This window comes from Cyclospora cayetanensis, unplaced genomic scaffold (genome assembly GCF_002999335.1).
Source record: "Cyclospora cayetanensis isolate NF1_C8 unplaced genomic scaffold, CcayRef3 CcayRef3_contig_140, whole genome shotgun sequence".
In the NCBI taxonomy this organism is placed as follows: Eukaryota; Apicomplexa; class Conoidasida; order Eucoccidiorida; family Eimeriidae; genus Cyclospora; species Cyclospora cayetanensis.
The window spans coordinates 28,968-53,806 of record NW_020312082.1 but is presented as its reverse complement, the minus strand read 5'-3'; the positions used below and the strand labels follow the sequence as shown (position 1 = coordinate 53,806).

Sequence of the window (24,839 nt, the reverse complement as noted above, 5' to 3'; positions counted from 1 at the left end):
CAGAGCAAGGCTGGCTGTGCCTTTCGCGAAAAATATGCTAAGCATCTGAAGGCATATAGCTACCAGTAGCTTTTAAATAAGTATGTATTCTTTTTCTTGTGAGGCTGTGCCTATTAGCATACATTTCTGTCTATCACCATGGACTCTCCTTCTAGAGTGTTTATGAGTGTTTGCCTGCTCATCGAATAGTTTTCCTTTCGCAGTTCGCGACTAATTGCTACCAGTGATTCTAACTATACGAACTTCTGTAGCTGCACTCAAAGGTGTATCTATGCTTAGAATATGGTGAGTCGATGTATGTTGATGTGCACGGGCATCTAAAATGCCGGTATTTCAAACGGCGGACCCTGGGAAGTCCCAGTTGAGCATAGCGGAATTAGAGGCTGCAGATGCAGTCTCCTGGGAGAATTCGACGGCAAATCTAGTGCTTGCTTTTTCATGTTAAAAACCAGCCCACATACTGAAATACCATGGACTTTTCACTTTGATTTATGCGTTAATCGAGGGTTCAGTGCCCATGGATTCCCCCCCACTCCTGGGTGCAGAAATGGAGATTTTATTTAGTGGGCCACAGAAGCGCAAGAGAAATTCTCCTGTCTTTCCTGGCTGCAAAGACGAAACCACACTTCATTATGTACAGTAAATGCATCGTAATATAATTTTGCCATCCTATTATCTGTTCTCCACTGTTACGAATTGCCCTAAGTGCAATACTAAATATACGAACTTGCCAAAGATCAAGTTCGTGTTAACAAACCTTCCAGGTTGTGGGCATCACGACATACTCCTCGGACTTTCTGGGTGGGCAGACAAATAAAACTGAGAGTGAAACTTCATTTCCAAGCTGATCGACTCGCAGACACAGAGAGTCGAAACTGGCGCCATCCCCAAGGCCAAAACTTTATGACCCAGAGCTTGAGGGACATGTAATGAAATGTGCGAGCATGGTTGTATCTAATCCCCAGCACAGCTGTACGTGAACCCATGCTTTTTCCAAGATGCAAGCCGCATACCCACTTATCGGGAAAGAAAATCTACTACTGAATACTCCCCGAAACACAAGACAAGCACAGCGCTGCAACACACCACAAAATCCGTCTGTTGGACCAGATTCTCCATACAAACATTCCTTCCCCGAAAGACGTAAAGTCCCATCATGCATCCCGCCATATCCTGCAGCACATCTCAGTACTTAATTGAAGACGGCAACCCATGGTATCCCCTGCGCGCTAATACCTTATCCCGAACCCTGGATACTGACGCGTGAGTTGCATTGTAGCAGACATCCTTCATGTGATGGGACATTTATTTATGGATTCAATATTTGAGTCTCTAGTTTCAAACCTGCTCCTTTTGAATTCCCCAGCAGTCGTCATGCCTGGCCAAGGTAATGCCAACTTGAACTGTCTCAGCTACTGATAGAAGGTACTGCGGGTTAGACACCCATCCACGCGGGACCCTCTTTGTGCCAATAAGCGGTAAGGGACACGTAACAGGCTGCGCTTTGCCTTTTTTCCGGAGTGGAACTGGATGGACAAATAGGCAAAGAGTTTACGGGGTACCGTGAGGTTTCAGGCACAACCATAGGACAGTTACACATGATGCTCGGACCAGCAAATGATAAAAATATGGAAACCACACCCAGAACAGAGCTGCTCTCGCCTAAAACCAACTCCCCTACCTGTTTTATTTTGGAGGCCATTAGGGGTTGCGAGCAGCTCAGGGAAGTTGTGGCTTCCCCCAGCTGTTTCAAGCTCCCATTGACCAATTAGCGTTCTGTAGTGCTCGTAGTCAAGGGCTTCAAGTCTCTGCAACAAAAACCACCGAAGGCATTCAAAACTAGGAATTGGGCTCTAGATTACAGTGTTCTGGTACAGCTTGGAGGAGAACGCATAGTTCTGACACATATACACAGGGGAAACGTGTCAGTCTGAACTGTTTGCGTCGGCCATGCCAAACACTGTAGCGCGAACAACCTAAGCGGGGTACTTGTTCGTTCGGTACCTCGAGAGGCAAGTCGCTGAACACGTTCAGGACAAAGGCTCCAGTTGCACCTCCTACCTCTAAGCATGGAGATACTATAAGGGGGCCCTGCAAAGAAGGGCCAAGATACGTTCCAATCCACAATTTGCAGACGCATGCAACCAACAGGGCTATGGAGTATGAGAGACAACCCGCACGGAGAGCAATCGCAATAATACAAACGGAATCGCAGATCCACAAACTCGCATATATTCACTGTTTTCTACACCCATGAATTCGCTTTCCTCAGCGATATAGGTAAACCTGGCTCACGGATCCCTTGAGAATCGTGAGTTTGATGCAGCACTGCTCGTTCCCGACGGCTTCAACGAACCACTCATCGGCCTCGATCTGCACGAAGAACGAGCTACAAGCTAGATGTGAGCTGAACGTCACCGCTCCAGCAGCCCTGGACGCGTTAGCAGGCTATCTGGCTTTAGGACGGAGAGGTAGCAAGGTATTGTTAGCTGACTGTCAACTTCCGATTCAATTCAGGTTGAGGTGCTTCAGAGCCGGCTCCAAACCAGTTAGTTCTGCGAGTAGAGCGTAACCACACATTCTCATGGCTGTCTTGCGAGACAAACTGAGAAGAAGCAGTGCGAGTCTTTTTACACTATGGCTGTATACTCTGCGTCCTGAACCTGGGTTCACAGCCGGTTTTGTAAGTCCAGCTTGACAATCTGCAGAGCTGGCCAGTAGAAATAAGTTAGGGATCATTACATTAGATCAGTTAAGTGTTACTGCGTATGTTGAGAGTTCGAAGAAGCTGTGTCTTCCATTGCCTCTGGGTTTGTCGAATCCCTCAATCGCGTTGCCACTAAACCTACCTAGCGCAACAGCACCCACAACCGCAGAACAGAACAGAACCTGATTGCCACGGTACTGGTAATAACGACAGTTCAGCTACTACTGATTTACTGGCTGAGTGCAAATACATCCAACGAGCTAGCTTGTGCCCAACAGTAGCACCACAGGTGAAGCTCGTTGCTGCAAACACAGAAATACAGTGCTAAGACAGGAGGAACCACAAACTAATTACTTGCACTTCTCCCAAAACTTGCTTAAGGAAACCCAAGCCTCACGGAAAGGTGCTGTTCGGTTTTTGTTTTTGCTTCCTGCCGTATTACAGATATGCACACTGTTGTTTCAGGGTACCTTGAACATGGAGAGTTGACACCGTCACTCAAACACAAGCCCCCTTCCACAGTGGTCGAGGCACTCTTTTTCTGGCATAAGCGCAACACCACTACGACTGGAACCTCCAGCACACACGAGTAGCCCAATAATTTTCTAGTTTGATGTTCGAGCTAATCAGCATTAAGCTCAAAAGTTGTATATCCTGCTTTAACCGGGCCTGCAGGTCGTCGCTTCAGTCCACCTTGGGTTTGCATAAAGAGCGAATTGTGGGTTTGTTGACCACTTCGTATTAAAAACAAAGCACTTTCGAGGGCCCGGTGTCAACAGTCTGCCGCCTAAAGGAGTCCAAAACACCAGCTACAATGTGAACAGCAGCATAGCTCGCCAGAAGAGCCAATGAGAAAGTGATTTGTGAGGAGGGGTTTTTAACAAGTTCGGAAAAGCTCCTCAAAGACACTTTGAATTTATTCCACGCAAAAAAGGACTAAACCAAGAACTTTTTATGAATTAAGGGGTTGGAGGCTGACCTGCGGAGTCCGGTGTCCATGCACCTGATAATTGATAATGTTTTGGGGGCGGAAGCTGCTCGACGTGCATCTGCAAGCACCCGTGAAGAGGCAGTGGAGGCATGACCAACAGAGGAATCCAGTAACGTCTCGCAATATTTCTGTACGCATGCTATGGTACAGATGCTCTCTCCTCTATGAACACTGCAGCGATTCAGTACAACGCCGATTTGCAGTGGTGCACATGACAGTTCGAAAACTCCCCATTCGAATATAGCCTTTTCAGCTTACGGGGCATGAGCTAAAGGTGCGGAAAATGAAGTCGTTGGGGCGTAAACTGCTGCTCTCGGCTGGAACGTTTTGGTAACAAACTACGAGCAGTCGTCTGGTGCTCTTTACGCAATCTCCCTCGGCCTCCCCCACAAATCCCAGTCTTAAGCAGCTATCTCTCCAGGCCCCTCGAGGTTCAGGAGCCCCTATTAAAAGACCCTGCATGCAACTAGCCATGCAGCAGCCGCCTCCCTTCCATGGCTCCTGGCTTGCCGGTCTCTCACCATCCGCCACTGCTTGAGACACTCCCACAAGCTTTGCATCCGAGAATGACCAGATGCGGCGGCATTCCTGAGCAGCAAAAGACCATTCTATCCCATAACTTGGGTTTTTTTACTTTCTCCCATTGTTAGAACATGAAAATCCCACATCCACGTAGGGATGCACACGACGTCCATTGAACCCGGTGGTTGGGTATCAGCTTCAAGCGCCTGTGTGTATCTGGGTTTACCCGTGCGTGAAAGACTGCCATGCTGATTGGAGCCACATCAAGAGCGCTGCTCTGCGTTATGGAGAGGAAAGCTTCCTGCAAAGCTGGCCGTGTTTCCTGGGACAGCGGGTGGCTTTGCTGCGATTCATTAATCCTCGCCTCCTGGTGCTTGTGCGAAGCATTAGTGACAGATGAAGGTTCAGGAAAAGAAACGAGGAACATTGGAGCGTTTACCCACGCCATATCAAATCCCTCAGCTTGGTATTCGTACCTGACCAAAGCGGAGGGGCGGCTGACAACTGTGTATTCCGCGCATGCAGGTGTGGTCCTGTTGCACTGTGGTACGACTGCTGGTTTTGTAGCCCCGCTGCCGAAATTTTCGCAGGAAACTTCTAGCCTGCCATTGACTACGGCATCAACACAAAAAGGAGCAGCTGCAGCAGCACTCTTCGCTGCAGAGGACTGCAGAGGGGTGTGGCTCTTCCTGATTTTGGCGATATCTGCTGTTTGCGCGGGTTGCGAGTACCGTACTCGCCAAGCCGGGAAAGGCCCCTTAGATAGGACTCCCGTTGAAATCGTATGTTGCTTGTTGACCATGGTGGAGCTGCTCTCCCTGATTCTACCAGAAAGCCTTTGTCCTTGCTGTAGTGTGCATAGAGCTAATGGCTGTAGGGCGGTAGCTCCTGCTGCTGCCTGTTGCCTATTCCAGTCCCGTGGTAGACCGCAGAGAGACAAGCCACTCCAAGTGGCTCTATGCACTGTCACGTACAAAGCAGCAAGTCCTTGATTGCGCAGAACTTCAATATCTCCAGTTGTGGATCTGGCTAGCTTGCTGTGTTCGCAACAACAATTCTAGAATCATGTAGAAATTCTCCCGTACCGCTCACCCGCCATGCTAAACTGCCATTCGGCAGACAGGACTAGTGGTTGTTGCTGTTTTAAGGCTTTATGGAAGCTCACGTGTTTCCTTCCGAATCCGCAGTCTGCTTCGATGCTACGGCAGCAGAGTTGAAACCCTCGTGGATTCGCACAGCTGCAGCAGCCGGTGAGATGGACGTGGGCAGCTCCTTGAGCTGGGAAAGGGGGATTTTTTTCTCGGAGGGCAGAAAATAGCAAAAGAGTATGTCTGTGAAATTCTCCAGAAAGGACTCAAACTTCATCCAAAATGCTGCTGGAGCATCTCCAAACTTGTAGTTTAGCCTCTCTTTCAGGTCTGGCGGCCAGAGACAGGACAAAACAGGGACACCGGACCAGATACCATTCGAAAAGGCCGTGGGTTCCTTCTCCAGACTGCTTATTGTCTTGGTCCTGCTGCGCTGTTGCAGAGAGTGCATCAGCCATACACACTGTATCAGTTTATACCATCACCATTTCGCAGTCATGACTTGCTAGTCTCCGAAGTTACAGCTCATGGATGGTTTAGATTCAACAGTGCCAGAATGTGTGGTTTATGATGTAATAAAGCACCTGGATACTGAGTCCAGGACCGATGATAATCAGAAAATTCTCCTCGCCAAGTGGGGACCTTCCAGGGGTTGTGTAGCCGCACTAGCCGCAGTTCTTCAACCTACAAAGCCATGGGTGTGCCAAATGAATCTAAAGATTTCCCAACTAGAGCCAACATTTAGCAGATGCGGGTGCTTTAAATTGGCATTGACTGTGATACGAACGGCATTGAAGTCTGCACTTGTGCTGCCCTTATTGCCAAATGCCTCAATGAGTGGGCGAGGCCTGCAGACAGGCTGTACAAAGACTAGATGTCAGGACAAGATTTTGTGGTAGAGGGTTGGAAGTTTTGTGTTTGCATACCCGTACGACATCGACAACGGTATATTGCCTGTTGGAGAGTATTTCTTTTTCTGTGGCTGTGCCCCTGGCAATGCTGCTTATAAAACATCCCCCAGTGCAGAAGGCCCTACAGTAAACAGCAATACAACACCAACAAGACATGTGCCTTTTCATGTATTCGTTGCATCTATGTGTATGCACGTGTAAGTGTACGCAGGAGTACCGGCTTCTGTGCCTTGTGCATATAGTCCTAGAAGTAACATTCGTGTGTGCAGCATTCACTATTTTCTTTCGTTGTGCGCTTCACCGGGTGTGCTTTATTCATGTAGCTGTACATTGTTGTAGACGCCGATAAAGCCCATACACGGTAAAGAGCAAACAAATTGACCTTAGGAGTCTACATCTAAATATGTGTAAATACTACTCGGGTTCGGCATTGAGAGAAGGTAATATTGGTTGGCTGGAAGAATATGTGGATGCACGCTTATTGACAGACACATTTGCATGCACGTTGAGAAATGACTCTATAGGCTCCACTATCTTAATTATATGCAAAAATGCATGCATTTGGCACTACTGGTATTTGCCAACAGGTTTTCATTCAGAAGACCTGCGTAGATACATAGGGGACACCGTCAGCGCACTTCCTTAGTTTGGCCCACAGCACAGGAGCGTCAAAGCACGCGACCTCCACTTCCTCAACTGAGCAGATGCACAAGAAAGACTGAAGCATACGATTTAAAGCGAAACGCTTCCGTGGACAGCACGTGACACTATAGTTTGGGTCAGAAACTGGAGGCTGGGATGTAAAGCCCTTGGTGTCCTTGTGTGGGCGGACCAACGCCTCCTGTCAAGTCGACAAGTATATCCCGGAAGCTCCTGAATCCTTGCACAGATGTCACACACGCTTAGTAAAGCCTGTTCCTGTATAATGCTTACCATTTATTGTTTAAGGCTTAAGGCTCACCTTTGTGCTACAGCCTCATAAGAACCGAGGAACTTGGCATAAGCCTTTTCCAGGAGAGGTAGCCATACTTCCTCGAAAGCGTGGCAGTGAGTGAATCTGTCCGTGAGAAAAAAAAATTCGAGCAAAGAATATATGCTGTTATATCACGCGAAGTGGGTACTTCCGCTTGCTAGCCTTGAATGCGACGCAGGAAATTTCGGACGGTATACAACGGTTTCTGTGTTTAGATATATTGTCGCAAAACCACTCTCGAGGCCCGCAGTGTGGTGAGGAAATACTAGGGGTGGCAAAGCTCACGCGAATTCTATGAGCGAGTCCGTGGCGTCCGCTTGTGCCTCTGTACTGTCCAGAGTGCATCGGTAGCCATTTTCGCTATTTGGGCTTACTGAAGATATACGTTTGCTCGAGCAGAGCTGAGAGTTGCCCTCTTGAATCTGCAGCGCTGCCGAAGTGGCGCAATTAGGAGGGCATTCCTTCAAAGGCGCTGCTCTCAATAATGTGCCTTTTCCGTTACTGCTCCGCGACTTTCGTGCCTCAGAGCTGCTTCCCTTGGTTGACCGACGAGACTGTCTGTTGTGCTCTTTGAGCTGTTGCGAGCGGCGGCAGGGCAATCGGGTGTCTATGCACACCACTTCTCTTTCCCCTGACCGGAAGAAGGCTACGCAGAACAAGCCACGCGCTCTGAATCGAGACACAAGAGCCCCCCCACAGCAGCAATGAATGTATATGCTATCGTTTTTCTCTGCACACTCACTATGCTTATTAGAAGAAGCAGTATGCAGCAAGCAGTCGTTCTGCCACCGACTGTAGTGTGGCAGCCTATGGCTAATCTCCGCTAAGCCAGCTGCCAGCCGTCGTGGTCTCTGTGCTTTGGCTTCATATACCGCCAATGCTGTGGGTGTATCAAAGCCTCTCTGATAGCTAGAGGGTGTGAAATGGCTAGGCCGCTAGCAGCAGCAGCAAATGCGTGCGATGGCAGCAGCCCTTGAACGACAGTGGAAGCAGGTCTGCTGCTGTTGAACAAAATTGCCCGCCTCTCTGCATGGGGCTGCGAAAACAGCTGCTCCTGTGCAGAATTTCGTTGTTGCTGCTGCAATCGAGATGTCTGATGAGACTTGGCTTGTTGATGCTGCATGGAAAATACGATTTCGTCAGGCCGCCTCCAGAGCAGCCCCTTTAAAATGCCTGGGGGTTCCCCTTCACTCCCCTACACAAAGAACACACAGGAACACTCTTGCATAAGTGCAGGTACGTAATCCATTTTGCAGCCTAACATAAAGCTGTCGGCACTGCTTACTAAAAACTTACAGGAGGCTTTAACGATGGAACAGGTGGATTTCCAGGAAACTCAGCGTCCTCATAGAGGCCGTCGTCCCCCTTGAGCCCTGAATTCTACAGACAGATTCAGAGGCCCAGAGAGATCGTAATGCAGCATCAGCTAGTGGCATTGACTCTCCGTTTCATTGTTTCTTTCACTGATGCTGTTCTACCTCCCAGTTTTCAGGCCTCAAGACGCTGCCTGTTTGCTAGATAGTTGTGGAAGCGTTACCTGCGATGCCTTGGGCCGCATCTCAAGAGTATCCTCAAGCGGATGCCACCAGGGTCTAGTGGAGCATTCCAGCGTTTTCTTCACTTTTTTATATGATAATTATGACGATATCACCAGTGTGCTCGGCCCTACTGCCTTCCCTATCAGCAACCACCGCATCTAAGATTAAGCCTTTAATGATCCTACAGCTCCTTGGGAGAGATTACCGATGACCACTCTTAAAAGATACACCACAGAACGTACGACAATGCTGATTCAGTATGCCGTTTTTGAGATGAGAAACTTTGTGGCCTACTTTGCTAATAATTCGTGCACACTGCAGGTAATAGTAGAATATCTGTACGCGTGCCTACCCATTCAGTCAGAAAAAACTTGATATAAGGCCAGGATTATTAAGTCGCATTGTGTGTGATGTCAGCACAAATACGAAAAGTTAAGCTTTTAAGACAAAGGGACAAGTTTCTCCGTTGGGTGCAAAGGTGACTTTTCCTGGACATCAAGTGATCCTCAAGCTGACACCCAAGATAAACAGCTGCCTAGAAGGCTGTAATAAGCCCGCCACCAAGTAACTTACCCAAAAGTTAGACCTATATGCGTATGCTGCCATCCTTAATCTCATGCGGTACGCTGTCCCAGTCCTTGCCAACTGTTTCCAGGTTCTGTACGAAACACCGGTAGTACAGAGCAGGATCAGCATGGCATTAGGCATTCCTCCGGTAGAGTTAGCCTTAACCCTACGAATATTGCACCTTCTTAACTTTCCTCCTGTGCACACAAAGGAGCTACGGGCGAATATTGTGGACACGTTGAGATTAAGCACTTTGCTTTATCATTTTTAACGAAGCCCAAGTTGGGGTGTCGGAAAGATAAAACTGGTTCGAAAGCTGCTTGCAGCTTTATATTATACTCAATAGTAGGCCCTAAGCCGTTGAGTCAACCTTATTTATTCTGGAAGTTCCGGGTGCCCTTCTTGGAGATAATTTCCTTTAAAAAGTACCGTGTTCCCAAATCCGCAGTACTACTTACCTCAGTGCCGACGTCTTATTAGAACTAGGCCAAAAATCGCTGGGGTGGAACAAACACGCTGGTTGAGCCTCCTTTAGGCGCCTCCAGCCTCAGGTTGGAAGGCCGCTAGATACGTTGCACTCAGCAGTTCCTACAGATTTATACATGTTATTCAGCGAAACAGCCCTATGTGCCCCTTAAGGCCATTTTTCATGTGATTACTTTAGCTTATATCGATTATTCACCATACTATAGAAGGCTTCAACTAGACTCACCTGGGTCACTACCTTTTATAAGCAGGCCTTTGCACAGAAGCCAGCCCCACCAACCCCATGTGTTATCGAGCCTTTTGTCTTCTACCCACTGAAACTAGCTAAGATATGTTTGATGGCGGCACGTGTTTGTGCATCTATAAGCGGAAATGATCCCATGAGCTAGCGTCTGCCATGCCGCTTTAAACGGTAACGTCTACTGCACTACAACCAAACCGAGGCAAGATTCTACAATGGGTTCTTTCTTGAAATTTGAAAGCCCGAATCATAGAGCTCATATCCCCAACGTGTGAATGCTGACGATGGCTTCGGTGTAGACTGTGAGCTTCAACGAGCAAATTTCCCCTTGCCCCTCCACCCCCGTCCTTCGACGAAACATCCACATTCATTTACACACTACTCTCAGGCAGCTGCCAAAAGCATAATTGTTTCCCAGGAATTTGACTATTTTGATAATACTTATATGTGCTTTCATACTATTATTTCGGGTAGCTGTCTACTCACTGGAGGCAGCGAGAGAGCTAGTCGCACAAAGCGGGTACACACACGCTGCATTGCGCCGTTTCGTGTCTAGCTGATATTGCTTCGCACGATAAAGATAGAGTAAAAGGCAAATCATACAGTGAAATCTATAATAATTTTTAGTTGAGAATAACTAGCGCACTAGAAAGTGTTCAGTTGTACCTTGCACTTCATTTGCACACCTAATCTCAAAACACAAGCCCTCGTGTTTTGTACCTGTCCTTCGAGACACTGTGCGTGTAGTACAGCAGAAGAGTTCCGTGCGTATCTTCATTTTCCAAGCAAGCAGACGCGCGGAACTGAATGCGAAAAAGGCATTACAGCGCGCCACGATATGCCTAAACACTTTCTGCCTCAGTACTTATTCAGCTAAGTGTTAAGATAGAATCGCCTAAATGATTAATCCCACCGTAGAGCTTATTTATTTGATTATTAACATTAGCTTTGCACAAAACGCACGTTGAGTGTGTGTGCCACCTGCTACGTGAAACCAGTTGTGCTTGCTCGGACTTCTTACAGAATGCAGCTATGCACCCTCTAGCTGCCCCTCCTCCCTTACGACGATACCCCCACAACCTCTAACAAGGGAAGGAGAAAGGTCTTTCAAATGGCATCCAAGAAGTGTTTGAATAATTAATTTTAAGTATGTTCTGCGTCCCGTCTCCTTATATAAATTTCGAATGGAATATTACAGACATGAGGCGATGAAAGCAAATTGAAAGGAAGCAAGGCGTACGCATGTGGCAGCAACAAAAGAGAAACGAACCCAACAGAATCGAGAGCGCGTAACAGTTCACTGTCGTCGAAGTGCTGAATGCTTATGCAGCCTGCTGCGACAAAGCAGCGACGTAAATATGCTAGGGAAGCCAAAGTACACACTCGTTCAGCAATGCCCTTGCGTGGCAGAGCGATTTCTACATGCAAATATAGCTCAATTATGCTGCGAAGTCGGATTCAAAGCCCAAAAAAAGGGCAAGAGAGGATGCAAAGACACTCTGAGAGTACTGGCCCTACATCGAGCTGCAGAGACTAGCTACACTGGCAATTTCAAAACAGTACCCATGAATGAAGACTGCTGTTTCATGCAGCAAAAGTCGCTGCAGAACTACAATTATAAAAGTACCCAAGGAATGTATTTAGTGGTAGCCAGCATTAATTAACAGCCTGGGCCACAACTTTTATTGCGAATAAGTAAGCCAGAAGTTAATTCTCCGTCAAGCACTGCGACCCGCATTCCCCACTTCGTTGCACTAGCTACCCAGTCTAATGGAGTGCCAGTGCTCAGAACTCTTAGAATTGAACAACCATAGAGGCTTTTGTTGATCCTTCGCTTCCCCAGAGGTCACTTGCGTGCGCGGCAAAGTCCCTTAATAATTGGGGGAGCTTTAAAACTTCTTTAAGAATACAATATTGGTAGCTTTTTTGGCAGCCCTACCTTTACGGAAGTCGATAAAGTAAGCAAGCTAGATTCGCGGGAGCTTTGCAATCGGCACGAGCCGTCTGCCTGATTCTTCGTTAGGTCGCAGTCTGGTGGACCTCGTAAAGCCTGCTGATCCACCAGGACCAAGATCTCCAGGCTTGAAACACGTAGCGGGCCACAGCCTATTAGGATTGCCAGCGCTTCTCTCCTAAGCGTTGAGTATTTTTTGCGTGCACTCTCAAGCTTTCTTTTGAACTCCCTGCGTTGCCGAGGGTTGCTACTGACTTCGGACCATCAAGTCCAGGCCCGGCTCGGAAACGGACTCACCAGTGTAACTAGATATGAGGTGGAGCAATCGGTGCTCGAGTGTACCGGTTCAATATAAGCGTATTGGTCATCAGGAAGAAGCCTAATTTGAGCAACTGGATTATGGAGACCATCAAGTAGCCAATAGTGCAGAACACTGTTTTTGGTACGCTTGGTGTGTGCATCTCCCTCAGGGTGGCTCGCAAAGGTCAACTTATGGTCAATGTGTAGGCGGAATGTGACGTGACAAGAATACGTGCGAAGAGACTTCGGATCCCTGTTCGTAATGATACTCCTAGTCTGTTGACAACGACGAAAATCCTACTGACACTTGACCCAGCATTGCAGTCCAAACCAGGTCCGTCTAAATCAGTTCACAAAGCAGAAGGCTTTTTTGCAAAAGGCCGGAGCAAGGAAAATTGTGAGGCTTGAGTGCTAACATTCTGTGCATGACACTGCGTTCTCTCCTGCTCCAAGGCTCCTCGCAAGCCACCAGGGAAACCGTTAGTTTTTCTCAATGTAGTATGAATCCCTCAACGTCCCCAAAGGACATGGCCATGTGATCCGTGCCAAGGGTTACTGGGGAGCGCAACCGGAATGTGAAAGCAGCGGTTTCCGCGTTGTTTTGAATCACTGCATGTAAATCACAGCGTGGCACCGTTTCACCCTTTGGCCATTCTGAATTTCTTGGCAATAGAAATTGATCAGCAACTTGGGCTTAACTTGGTGTTCGTGCCGAAAACGGATGAAAGGCGGCGAAGATGCGTTTACATGAAGATCCTGAAAGTGCTAAGCACAAGACACTGATCCTTATATTGGAGAATAACTCGATAAACTGTACGGAGCAACCATGTACTCGACAGTTTACTTCATAGAGCTTGCTTCATACGGGTGTCAAAGGCATCAGACAGACGCAATATTGGTAAAAGCCGTTAATCATCACAGGCAACAGTAGTTGTACTGCATAATAGTGGGCTGCTAACGTTCCGCGATAGTGAATTGGTAGCCGTTTTGCTGCTGCCCTTGATATAATTCACTTTGAAGGCACACTACAGTAAGGCACTGAAGCCACCGAACAACTCCAACATTATCCAAGTCCTGTAAGCCTTTCAGACGATACACTAGAGACCGCTACTTGGTTTGGACAGTACACCTACGCCTCGTCGACGGCATTTTTTGCCTAACACCACATCAAGCTCCTTTCCCGCCCCGGAGACCCCTGTTGGGTTCTGATGAATCACTGAGAAAAGCAAACAATGATTCGGTGCTTTGGAGGATCTGCAGGCTGCTAGGAGAGAGAATTACACCCGGCGCCATTTTCACCAGCATCAGATGCTAGAGAAAATGGCGCTCACAGTCGGGCGACACATGAGCCGGAGATGTAAGGCTGGCGATAAACGTCCCTGTAGCGGCATCTGCCTCCTCTGTTCAAAGTATGAACCGTGCTTTCTGAAGTAGACCAGTCAAAGGTGCAGCGATCCGAGCACAACCAAGAATTCAAATATGGTAAGACGTTCACGCTCATAGAACTTCACAACGTCCTTGTGGGTGTATAAAGCTACACGCCGCGCCGTGCGTGCTCCAAGTTTTTCTGGATCCTGCTTCATGCTTGCAACCGAAACGCAGAATTACACTTGCATGCCTTCACATATTACTGCTTGTCCTGTAGCAACGAATGCTTACGCTGTAGGTGCTGCAGCTCCTCTTGAGCGTTTCGGCTAAATACCAAGACGTCAGCCATGACGACAACCATCCACTTCCCCTTAATAGACCCATGTCACTCCTTATAAACTTGCTGCTTTAGTTGAGCTAGGGCATCGACATGGCCAAAAGGGATGCAGGCTACTCAAGTTTGCGAGTGCGAGTGTCGAAAGCCGTTTTCTGCCTGTCACCAAGGTGAAGAGGGATTAGTAAAAAGCATCTGTCAAGTCAGATGTCGGGTGCATTCTTGCTCTGTAATTCTGCAAGCTAAGGTATTACAAACTTGTGCTTCACGCCGAATATGTTCGGAGTCTTCGTGACAACCCATCCGCCATCTTTCGTCCGTTTTTGGCACTAGCATCATGTTACGCCCTGAATTCCCTACCAATTCCTGCAGTGTGCCTTAGCGCAAAGCTTCCTCCTGCTTTTATGTATCTTCTTTAATTGGGGGGGGCTCCGGATACTATGGGGCATGGCTTGGGTCTGATCCAGGGATTTGCTAAGGGATTGTGCCAATGAGTGATCAAGTATATCGCACCTCTGTGCCGTCTCTTCATAGAAGAAAACCACTATGGCCCAGTATCAGGCAACTATATCACCTATTGGCCATTTAAATAAACTAGCGTGAGCGCGGAATCGACCTGTTGTGGATCTGGAGCCGAACGGCGGTTTTACTGCACCGCAGCCTGAGCAGGTGGCTTTCCATTTCCCAGGTGTACGAGCGTTGCTCGCTAAGCAGCCTGCTTCCGCAGAGCCTAGTTCCGTTGTTAAAGCTTTTTGCCCTTTCGCATGTGCTTGCACCTCGGGATTATAGGACCTAATATCCTACTATAGAAAAAGCTGCATAGAGGGCCGTGTGAAATCCTTTGGAGGGTGGGTGGGTTCCTTTTAGATTTCTTCTGTCATTTATCCTGAATTGTATGCTAGGGCCAGGAGACCCAACCCGACATCCATTGGTTCTGTTCCTACTTGGCTTATATATTTTAGCCAAAGACGCATGAGATACGCAATTCTCTTCGGAAATTTCACGCACTCCATCATGTTCGTCAGCCCAACCGATTGGTTGTCGACTCGCTGAGTCACTACCCACCTTGCAACCACATAATGCGCCACTTCGTTTAGCCTAGGTAAGCCACTGTTAAAGCAGCTGTTCCATCTACCTTGTGTTTATACAAACCAAAGCTTTACATTTCTTCATATTGATGAGCTTTTTGCTTTAGCCTTTTAAGTACTCTCAGTTTGCGATTTACTTGATCTCGGTAGAAACCAGTAGGTCAGGGCTTGTATGGAGTCTTGAACTGTACTAATCCGTGCAGGCAGACTCCGTCATGTGCGTGAGCTGAGAAACCATTGAAGCGCTTCTCCTTCCGATGTGCATGTTGCAAAGAGCCCTCGTTCCTCCTTATGTAAAAGGAGAAAAAGTCGACATACATCTGTACCGGCTGATGAAACCTTCGAGTACTTGCCCCTCCTTCGGCCGTCCTACTGTACTAGGCGGCATAACCTTATCAGCGCATCCACGGCCATTTGATAGGTCAGGATTTCATGCCTCTTTACTAGCTGTTAGAGCTGCTGCGTTTATTTCGGCTCGCAAGAATGCCTCTGCTGCCCCAACACACGTTTTGCCACCGCTATACATCATTGCCAGAGATTTTTTCTCCCCGCATGTTGTCACGTTATACTAAGTTATTCAACCAATAAATAGCGCAATCGGACCAGACAGTCGTTGTAGAAGGAAGATTATATCCCACTGCGTCCACAGTTACGAGTTGAGCAGGTAACAGCTGCATCGAACCATGCGGTGCTACCAGGTTTCCCGTTCTATCTGAGGTCGCTGTAGGGAGTTAATGAACTCTGCACTCAATACAAACTTGATAGAAAGTTACTGACTGCGTTACACAAGAACTTAGACATTCGCCTGCCAGCCTGTCAGAGAGATCCCGCCATGAAGAGGGAGCTGCAGGTTCCACACCGATCCCTGCACCCTCCAAACACGCTGAGCAGTCACAGCTTGCTGCAAATTATATATAACGCACAAGCAAACTACAACTCAGGTGTCTGAATCTAGCCAACGTGGGTGTGCAATGTATAAGATACACAAACAAACGAATTAAATTGTCAGTTCGTTTACTAGTGCCTAGTTAAACACATCTAGCGTAGTAGAAAGTAAATAAGCATGTCTGAGACCGGAATACCGCTCAATCTGCGTCAGCACTAATAATTTAGAGATGATTGGAGGCTATATATCAAGCTATGAAATCTTCCTACAACGCTATGCAGGAATCAGCTGTTGCGTCCAGATTTTGTTCTCACAGCACGATTTTTCGTCGCCCCATCCACCATCTGTGCATGCGCCAAACTTAAATTAAAGCCTTTTACAACCTCCATCTGTTAAGTACGGTTTAGAAGTAGACCTTTCTCAATAACAGGTTGTGATGAAATGCCTCCGCTTGTTCCAAATGGACACTCAAGTCCTGGTCGATGTAGATTGATGTTTGTTGGCAGTATTAATCTCCATAAGCTTTGTGTCATTTGCTGTATTCTACTGTCTGCAATATTCCTCATTTGCGTGTGAATCTATCCACCGTAGTTTTAGGAAATTACCATATAGCATGGCTCAGGAACTCCCAGCCCCATCAAGTTATCGGGTGGGGTCTCCTGGGGTAGGGGGCCCCAGTTAGTCGACAATGAAAAACCAAGACACATTTGTTTTCCCTTCGTTTTCCTCATTTTATATAGACATAAGAGAAACGTGTCCATCACAAAGACGTTTAGCTGGTGGGACACAGCACGTTCCTGAATCTTTAGCGGCACAACGACCTGCCGTCTCCTCGATGAGGCCCAGGGCGGTCCGCAGAGCCCTGCAATGCCTTGCCGGCACTGCAACGACGGTTGTAGCAGGTGGTAAGAGCAGTGATAGCTAAGCTGAAGAGTTTGGAGCACGTGAACCTGCTTGAGAATCGATGCTGCACAAAAGTTCACAGAGCCTGCCTCCAATTTTGGCTAGTCCAACTACGAGGGTCTGCTTGACCTTATCTCCAGAGGGTGACACATCGCTGTGACTGCTTGTATGCGCAGGTGCAGCGTTGCTGCTTTTGCACCGATATAAACAACGCCATTGCCCGTCGGCCATGGGCCCTCAAGGCATTCCTGAAATATATGGAAAGCCATACGAACCCCTCAGTGAACAGGCGGTCTCGAATAACGCCGAGTTGTGTAGGCAACGGCATCGCAAGAGACTGCTGGCTTTGGGTCTCCCCGCTGCAGCAGCTCAGGCAGGAGCTGATGCGGCTGCAGCAGCTACAGCAGCAGAAATTCCCAGCAGTTCGTGGGCTGAGGAGCTTGCAGTAGCGAACCCCAGCCTGGGCACACCGGATGAGCTTATCAATTGTGTAAAGGGAGGCTCTCCAATAGAGTTACATATTCATTTGAAAAACCTCTTCTGCGCAAAACTCAAAGCAGCACTGCTCTGCGACCTGGCAACTCGCCAGCTGCAACAGGAAACTCATGCTCATCGGCATGGACCACTGAGCGATGCAGACATGCCTCTGCTCCTGCAAGAGATAGAACGCACCTTCACTGATGTATTCTCCAACCCAGAAATACGTGCTGCTGCTTCAGGGTGTGACTTTGTCCGGCCCACGCACGAGTTAATCCAGGCATTGCGGGAAATTCGTAGCAGCACCAAGGGCAGTACCGACAGCTCAGAATGCTCGATGCTCCCACTCTTATTCACTGAAAGTGGCAGGGATGCTTTGGCTAAGTTTATTACTGCAGTAGACAAGCAGGTCCTCAAAAGCCTTTGCAGCAGCTGGGTTAGCAGTGGTTCACTACAGGGGCTAGGCTCCGATAAGCAAAGCCAGCAACAAGAAAGCAGTTCACGACGCGTACGACAACTATCTGCGCTCAACACTGGAAAGAATGCAGGCACACCCATGGCCCTCGCGTCTTATGCCGATGTTGCAGAGCAGTAAGCTCCCAACCAATCCCTTATTCATGGCACAATTAGTGTAAGGTATTTCCTAAGTCGCATAATGCCCAAGACCATTCTTTCAGATTTTTCGTATGGAACATAAGAGATGCTCTCTAGGATAGGGCAGTGATGCGCGAACACTGCAGGTGCAAGGCAAAGCCACGTGCGACAAGCGCCCTGGAGTTGCCTTTGTTTTTACGGGCGTCTGATGTCAAGGCTGCTAAAGATGCGATATCCAAGCAGGGCTTCATTGTCCTGAAGAACGCTCTCACCCCGAAGCAACTGCAAGAACTACAGCAGGCAACGTTTTCTGCAACCGCTACGGTACGCTTACTCTCGTAGGGTATGGAGGCAGGTCATCAAGTGCACAGTGTAGTCTTGATGTGTCTGCCCTTGCACAGAATTACAATTCATGGAATTCCGTATGGCCTATATCTTTACAGGCTGCCGAAGGTGGGATGAAGATGAAGGAGGTGGATCCGAACGTGTACTGCACCAGACCTACTTATGGTGTGCTGCCTTGCTAGCCATGCTGTTCCTGTTTGTGCTAGCTTTGCTGTTGTTTCTCACTTCGGTCAGTAGGCTTCCATACTGTTTGTACACGTTTTGGTCTGTGTGTCACTTGAAACATTTGGCGTGTGTTTTGTAGGACGCTTACACTGTCTCCTCCGGGGGTCGTTGGTAGAGAATTCTATAGTTGACGCTCAGCGTCTTTTGATGCCTCTGGTGCATTCATATCTTCCCAGTGGAGCTCACTTGGAAGCAGGCGGGGCTAAAAAGAAAAACAAGTATGATGCACAAAACTCGCAACGACGGTCGCACGTGAAGTCCACTCCACTGAGCGGATGGGCTGGTCATTATGCCTCTATGTATTCGGAGACCTAGTGAGCAATGGCCTGCTTATTTCTGTAACTCCTCAAGCGCAAACTTGGCTTCCCCATGTGTTGCTTCGTCGCAGGTTGTTCGTATCCGAGATGCAGACGGTAAATGCAGGTATGGCCACACCATTTGGACTGATACGTCCCTTCTCTTTCGGCGCCTTAGGGGAAACAGGTATGCAAGAGATGAAGAACCATGTCTCTTATTCCTTGTGTCAGATGCACTAGCTCTCGCCCAGCCTTGGCATCGGGACAATTCGCACCGCGGCATAACGGTAGTCATCCCATTGGTGCATGTGCACTCGAGCAACGGTCCTACAGAATTGCTTCCGGGTTCGCACACGCTGTCTGGCGAGGTAAAGCGTAGATTACTCCTCTTCTTGCTGATAATGTAGCTCCGAATCCTTGTTCGCGTGCAGGAACTGGATAGGATGCGGCTTCTAGACTGGCCTCAGTGGCCCCACATTCATTTTCATGACTTGGTGTCGAATGCTTTTTTCTCTCGCTGCAGGACGGAAAAGACAGTTGGGTTCATTGGATGTGCTCTCTGCCGGCGTTTTTTCGAAACGTTCTCGCTGGAGGTACAACAGTGAAGGCTGTGCTAGAACCTGGTGATCTCCTTGTCTACGACTCAAGGCTACTACATAGGGGGCAAGGTAAGTAAACCACTTGCATGTGCTGCTTATGCTGCCGTCCCATTACCTTGCACTTATTTACACTGTTGCTGATGGAGCTGCAGTGTACAGGGTGCATGCTTCATCATTTCGAGGCTAACCTGCATATAATGTTTCCCTAAATTGGCAGCAAACGAAACATGGCATCCTCGCCCATCTCTGGTGCTTCGCTACGACTACGAAGACACTCCACCACCAGGAATATACAAGAGTGAGGGCTTTGATCCGGCCAACCGTTTGCTTTGACTTTGAATCTTGCTACTTCGTGCTCCACCACAGTTTACAACTAATTCTTTCTGCTTTCTAATGGTCGTGTGCTGACATATTGTATGTGATTTCTGCCTCTTTGTACTCGGTTTACCTTCGTCAGATATCCTCTACGCTTTGGGGGCTTCTACATTCGGCCGGGCAGTGGCGGGACTTTTAAAAGTATATGAAAAACTGTAGGAGTGCATCATGGGCCCCTTCAAGTCTCCAGTGGCCAGTTATCGAGCGCGCTGAACCCAGAAACGCTGACATTTACAGGGTTTGTCGCTCAGAGAATGAGTTCGAGGCGCTCTTGCTACTGCTCGCTTGACGATAGGGGCCTCTTCACACCGCCCTAATATTTAATAGGGCGCCTGTTTACTGCCCCAGCACTTAACACTTCTATGGGTATATGAGGGTGAATAAGGTCACCAGCCGCAGTCTTTTATGCTGATGGACCCAGCTTCTTTTGTCCCAGCGCGATAAACTGTCCAGAAAAACTTTAGGATTGCGCGTTAAAATTGTTCTAGCTATTTTTGCTTTACCGCCGTTCAAGTGCCGTAAGGCACCGAGAAGTACAGGATGGCAGACGACACCAGAGCATTGCACTAGTCGGTGGCTTAAACTGTGTATGCGGCGATTCGCGCCTCACATGCTTGCTCCATTGCTGGGTGAAAGCCACCTGGAGTGTGCTCAAGATATTGCTTTTGCCGCCCAAGCGGCAGTTCGTGGAAAGATTGCACGCCAGCTGAAGTACAGTGAAAGTCAACGACTTGAAAACGCTAACAAAGGGATAATCTTGCTAGTATGAACTTGAAAACCCATTGTTTGATTTTGATCTTGTTTGCGCATTTCTGTTCTGGGAAGCATGGGCGTGACGGCGGAGCAATTGATTCGTATACCCTAGAAGCGTGAAAACCCGGTTTTCTCGATTATCCTTATCGGAGCAGCAAAGCGGAAGCCTGGTTTATGCAAGTAATTCCATCTGTATGCACGCAGACATTGAACTGAGTGCTGAGCTAGAATATACATAAATGCGTGCCGATTAGACTTCGATGATGCTATGCGTAGGCGTTTCCATGCGCGGCTACAGGAAGGTAAACTAGGTCATACCCTGTTGGAGAGAATTTAGTGAAGAACCGAAACCAAAAGTGGACAGTAGGCGGTCAGCATATACTAGGAATTCCAGAGCGGAAGCGCTGTGGAAGCAAAAGACCTGGAAAACGCTAGGGACAGCCCAAAAATTACTCATGCTTTCAGGAGATGGCCTTTGATCGAGTTGCAGTGTCAGTGAGTGATTTACTGAGTGCATAGGGATGCTTGAAATCTTGTGTTACACAGTCGTTCCGAATTTTTCTGTTTCAAGATGTACACTTCCATGAGGCGTCTATGAGTACCTTCCTTTCCTTCAGGTACCACCAGCTTATAGAATGGCGTTCATCAGTGTTACAAAAGGCATGCTGGTATGAGCGCACGCTTCCTCGGGGCAGCGCCATGCGCAATCTAGCACCTGTAAAGGAGGGACTGGCAGTTTTGGCAGCTAACATTGGGCCTTCATGACACTGTGGGAACGCATAGAGGCATGAAGTGGCGCAATTCGTCTTCAATTGGCATATTATGTCAAGATTATTGCAACGCAATCCATTGCCAAGGGCATTTCTGCATAAGCTGCTACTTCTGACGCGGTAGGCCGCCCAGAGCTCCTGCCTAACTACCTCAAATGCTGACAGGAAGGTCAGTGAAATCCACGTTTATTAGATGGGATATGAAATTTCTAATGAGATAATTAGGCTTTGGGTCACACGAGTCTCAGCAATGCTGCGGATTACATTGCGTAGATTGTGTCCTCCACCCCCTCGTCCAGCATCCATTCCACTAGGTAGTTTAGCCGATAAATTCAATTGAATTAATTTGCATTTTAAGTCGAATCCTTTAAGTTGAATTTACAAGCCTATAAAACAAGAGGAAAAGCGCAAAACTAATTCTGGGATGGTTAAGTCGCGACCGCCCGCTCCGCCGCCGACGACCAGCCTTCCCTCGGGAAGCCCTACTAACATTGCTGTGGCGGAGACAGTCCAGCTCATTGTAATCTCTTCGGTTCTCTGTCTTGCTATAGCTCTGGGGATTTGCTTCGCCTTTGTGCTTTTCTTCTACGGCTCAGCAACTAGATTCCTGCGGCGGCTGGTGACGGGGAAGGGGCACTGCAAGTGCCGGTCCGGTCGTTTTGCTTCGCTTTCTGAGGCCCTCCTGCCCAAACACTGATCACGCTTAGCTTGCAGTGTTCCAGCCCTAAAATCGCGATAGATTTGTCTTGACTTTTCGTAGTCTTCATCATGTATATTCCAGGGATGAGGCCCCGAATGTTTTCGACATCTGTCGAGATTGACCTGGAAACTGCCGCTGATAAATTTAGCTCAAATGAGGGGTGCAAGGACAAGAATCTTGTAAAAAACCTCAAAAAGGTCAGTCGTGTACTTTCTTCTTCATTGTCAGAGGGTCAAGGATATCCCCCCTCCCATTTAAGTGTCTCATGCCTGCCCTCATAGAGGGAACGGAGACCGGAAAGCAAATTTCTGTTTGACTTTTTTCATTGACAGAATTAGTCATGGTTGCCTCCTAATATGCTTTTATCATGTTTTCGCGTAGGCCAGTCGGCTTTGGATTGCTCTTGCCGCCTGCGTGATCTTTGTGTTTGTCTTTTTCTCTACACCCCTCTATCGCTCGCCTAAACCACCCACAACTAAGACAACCACAACAGTGACACCACCTGAATCCTCGTCTGGTAGATCCGAGGCACAAACAGCAGTGAGCCAGCGCGTTGGAGGCCACCGTCAGCCTGTTGCGGCTCTCGACATGCTGCACACGAGCAACTCCTTGGCACATCAAAATATGACCCCTGGATCCGGGGCCAGGCATCCCTTACACGAAACTCAATATGATCACGAAGAATGGGAATTCGAAGAGGCAGAGGATGATGAGAGTGAAGATGCCCATGGATACCTGCACGATGAATATGATGCAGAAACTCATGAACATCTTGCAGACACTCATCCTGAATACGGTTTAGATCATAGTAGCGTTTTTGACGAAGTGAAACAGCACCCTGATGAACCAGAATACATCGACATCTGGGTAAGGCAGTGGACCAAGCCCCACATCCCAGTGCTTCTTCGCAGTTGCTGGTCCTAGAAGGCAGCACATGGGCTAGTTTGCCCTGAATGTAGCTACCTACAGTATACTGAATTTTGGCTTGATTGCAAGTAGCCTTGTGTTGAGTGATACTTTTCCTTCAGGACGGTGTTACCCACGAAGATCTGCATCTCTCTGCGGGTATTCCTGGCCTGAGGACACCACTGTATCGCTTGCCGTTCGTTGATGGGCAACACAACAACACCCATGTGATTGGTGCGCATTCCAAAAATGTTCTTTTTCCTAAATATTTAGCAGTCAGTAGTGGAAGGAGAGCTCAAAAAATATCTGGGACCTACAAAATGTACATGATTCAAGATGGCAGGCCAAAACCACACCTCAATCATGGCAGACTTATCTGGCAGAAGGTGAACAGTCACTGAAACTCGTCTAACACGAGCAAAGATACCACGGGACGTATAGCTGTGCACCCACAAATGTTTTGGCCGGTCAAGACAACGTCGCCTAGTGAGACGCAGGCAAAGAGGCATACAAAAGAACGGCGGTAGCACCAAGCAGGCTGGCATGTTGCCAGCCGCGGACCCCTTCCACTACGATAAAAATGGTGACCAGCTGTTGTGTGTGATCAAATTACGAGTTGGTTTGCTCAGGAGGGCGAAGCGTCTTCCATGTTTTTATACTACGACCACATGCACCATACATGGGTGTTCAACGAACAACTGGACTTGCAGCACCCACAACCCGTAGCCTTTCTTGCACACGGAGCAATACTACCAATCAGCAAGAAGAATGACGGCACGTTTAGAAAGTTTGGAGCGCCAGAGAGTGTTCACTGGATCGTTAGAGACCCAGCTACTGGAGGGTCTCGTCCTGATGGTTCAATCAAAGTTGAGGGTAAGCAAGTGGCAGTCACACAGATGCAGATTCACTATACATATGGTAGCACTTCTGTTTCACAGGATTCAACTTTTAATTCAAGGGACTATGTCGACTGAATCGCATAGCTCTGCTAGTTGAAAAATCCTGATGGACACGCCGGTCCTCCGTTTGTTACTTTTTGTTGATTTTGCAGCCGATCCCACTCGCAGAAGTAGTCAGCATCTGCAGGCCCTTTTGTTGCAGAAAGTGTATCATGCTCCTGAGGATGGGTCTCTTGAAACTGGTGACATCGATGATTTTGAACTGTTCGAAGAGGAACACGCGGATGAAGATGACGACGAAGACGTGCCATTAGACGAGCACGGAGAACCAATCGCTCTCCCCATAGGGGCTCGGAGCTTTCAGCAATTCGTTACACACGTTAGGACTAATGTGTACCATACATTTGATTCCTTGCATCCCCGGTATAATCACGACGAGATACTTAAGGATCCCGTTGCGTTTGTCGAAACAAATCCACACCCCGACATGGTAGGCCCAGAACGGCTGGACGGATACTCTAATGAAACCGTACCCCATCCTTTAAGGAAGCAGGTACATTATGAAGAGGAACCCTAGTCATTTATTAACTTTAATTAGGTATTGACATCGGTTCTGGAGGGCAATGTGAGTCCCCCGGTGTGGATCCAATTCCCGTTAATGGAGTTTACGTGGGGCAGATGCATGTCGAGGGCACCCAAACCAGAACAATTGATCTGTTTTGCTAATTATCCGGTTACCTTGTCTTCATGGCTCAACAACAAACATTAGGGGAATGTGGTCACTGTGGTATCGCCACATTTCAAGTAGAGACGAATAGCGAGTGGGTGCTGCAGATGGGACCATCGCCACTGTGCAGACAGGGCAACGAATCTAACGTCATATTTAGTTGGGACAAAGATTAATGTGTAAAACAAAAGCTAGTTAGCTTTCAGCTTAGGCAGGTCTGAGGAAATATATATTCGCCAGCATGAGCAATAGGCTACAAGCCAAGTTGCTGATAGCTAGCTGCAAAACGAATATATATTCTGTCATGGAATGCTCT

The 24,839-nt window shown here is 48.0% G+C and overlaps 3 protein-coding genes across 3 annotated transcripts; 2 read left to right on the top strand and 1 right to left on the bottom strand.

Moving 5' to 3' along the window:
* Nucleotides 1–1,017: 1,017 nt before the first annotated feature.
* On the bottom strand, nt 1,018–8,750 carry LOC34618146. The gene is made up of 19 exons (XM_026336669.1): nt 8,730–8,750; nt 8,489–8,572; nt 8,065–8,387; nt 7,478–7,861; nt 7,181–7,276; nt 6,235–6,340; nt 5,893–5,992; nt 5,386–5,638; nt 4,447–5,257; nt 3,957–4,286; nt 3,657–3,814; nt 3,331–3,441; nt 3,062–3,160; nt 2,495–2,555; nt 2,296–2,373; nt 2,005–2,091; nt 1,637–1,808; nt 1,345–1,526; nt 1,018–1,173 (listed from the first exon to the last, which is right to left on the bottom strand). Exons 1-19 carry the CDS (start codon nt 8,748–8,750, stop codon nt 1,018–1,020), a joined length of 3,612 nt encoding a protein of 1,203 aa, XP_026192454.1.
* Nucleotides 8,751–16,567: 7,817 nt separating this feature from the next.
* Nucleotides 16,568–19,726, top strand: LOC34618145. Its single transcript, XM_026336668.1, has 10 exons — nt 16,568–16,631; nt 16,695–16,868; nt 17,034–17,925; nt 18,075–18,252; nt 18,372–18,438; nt 18,578–18,716; nt 18,887–18,921; nt 19,026–19,162; nt 19,318–19,462; nt 19,611–19,726. Exons 1-10 carry the CDS (start codon nt 16,568–16,570, stop codon nt 19,724–19,726), a joined length of 1,947 nt encoding a protein of 648 aa, XP_026192453.1.
* Nucleotides 19,727–22,059: 2,333 nt separating this feature from the next.
* LOC34618143 lies at nt 22,060–24,373 on the top strand. The gene is made up of 5 exons (XM_026336666.1): nt 22,060–22,188; nt 22,373–22,858; nt 23,020–23,283; nt 23,527–23,770; nt 23,949–24,373. The coding sequence occupies exons 1-5, from the start codon at nt 22,060–22,062 to the stop codon at nt 24,371–24,373; spliced, it is 1,548 nt and encodes a 515-aa protein (XP_026192451.1).
* The last annotated feature ends 466 nt before the right edge of the window (nt 24,374–24,839 follow it).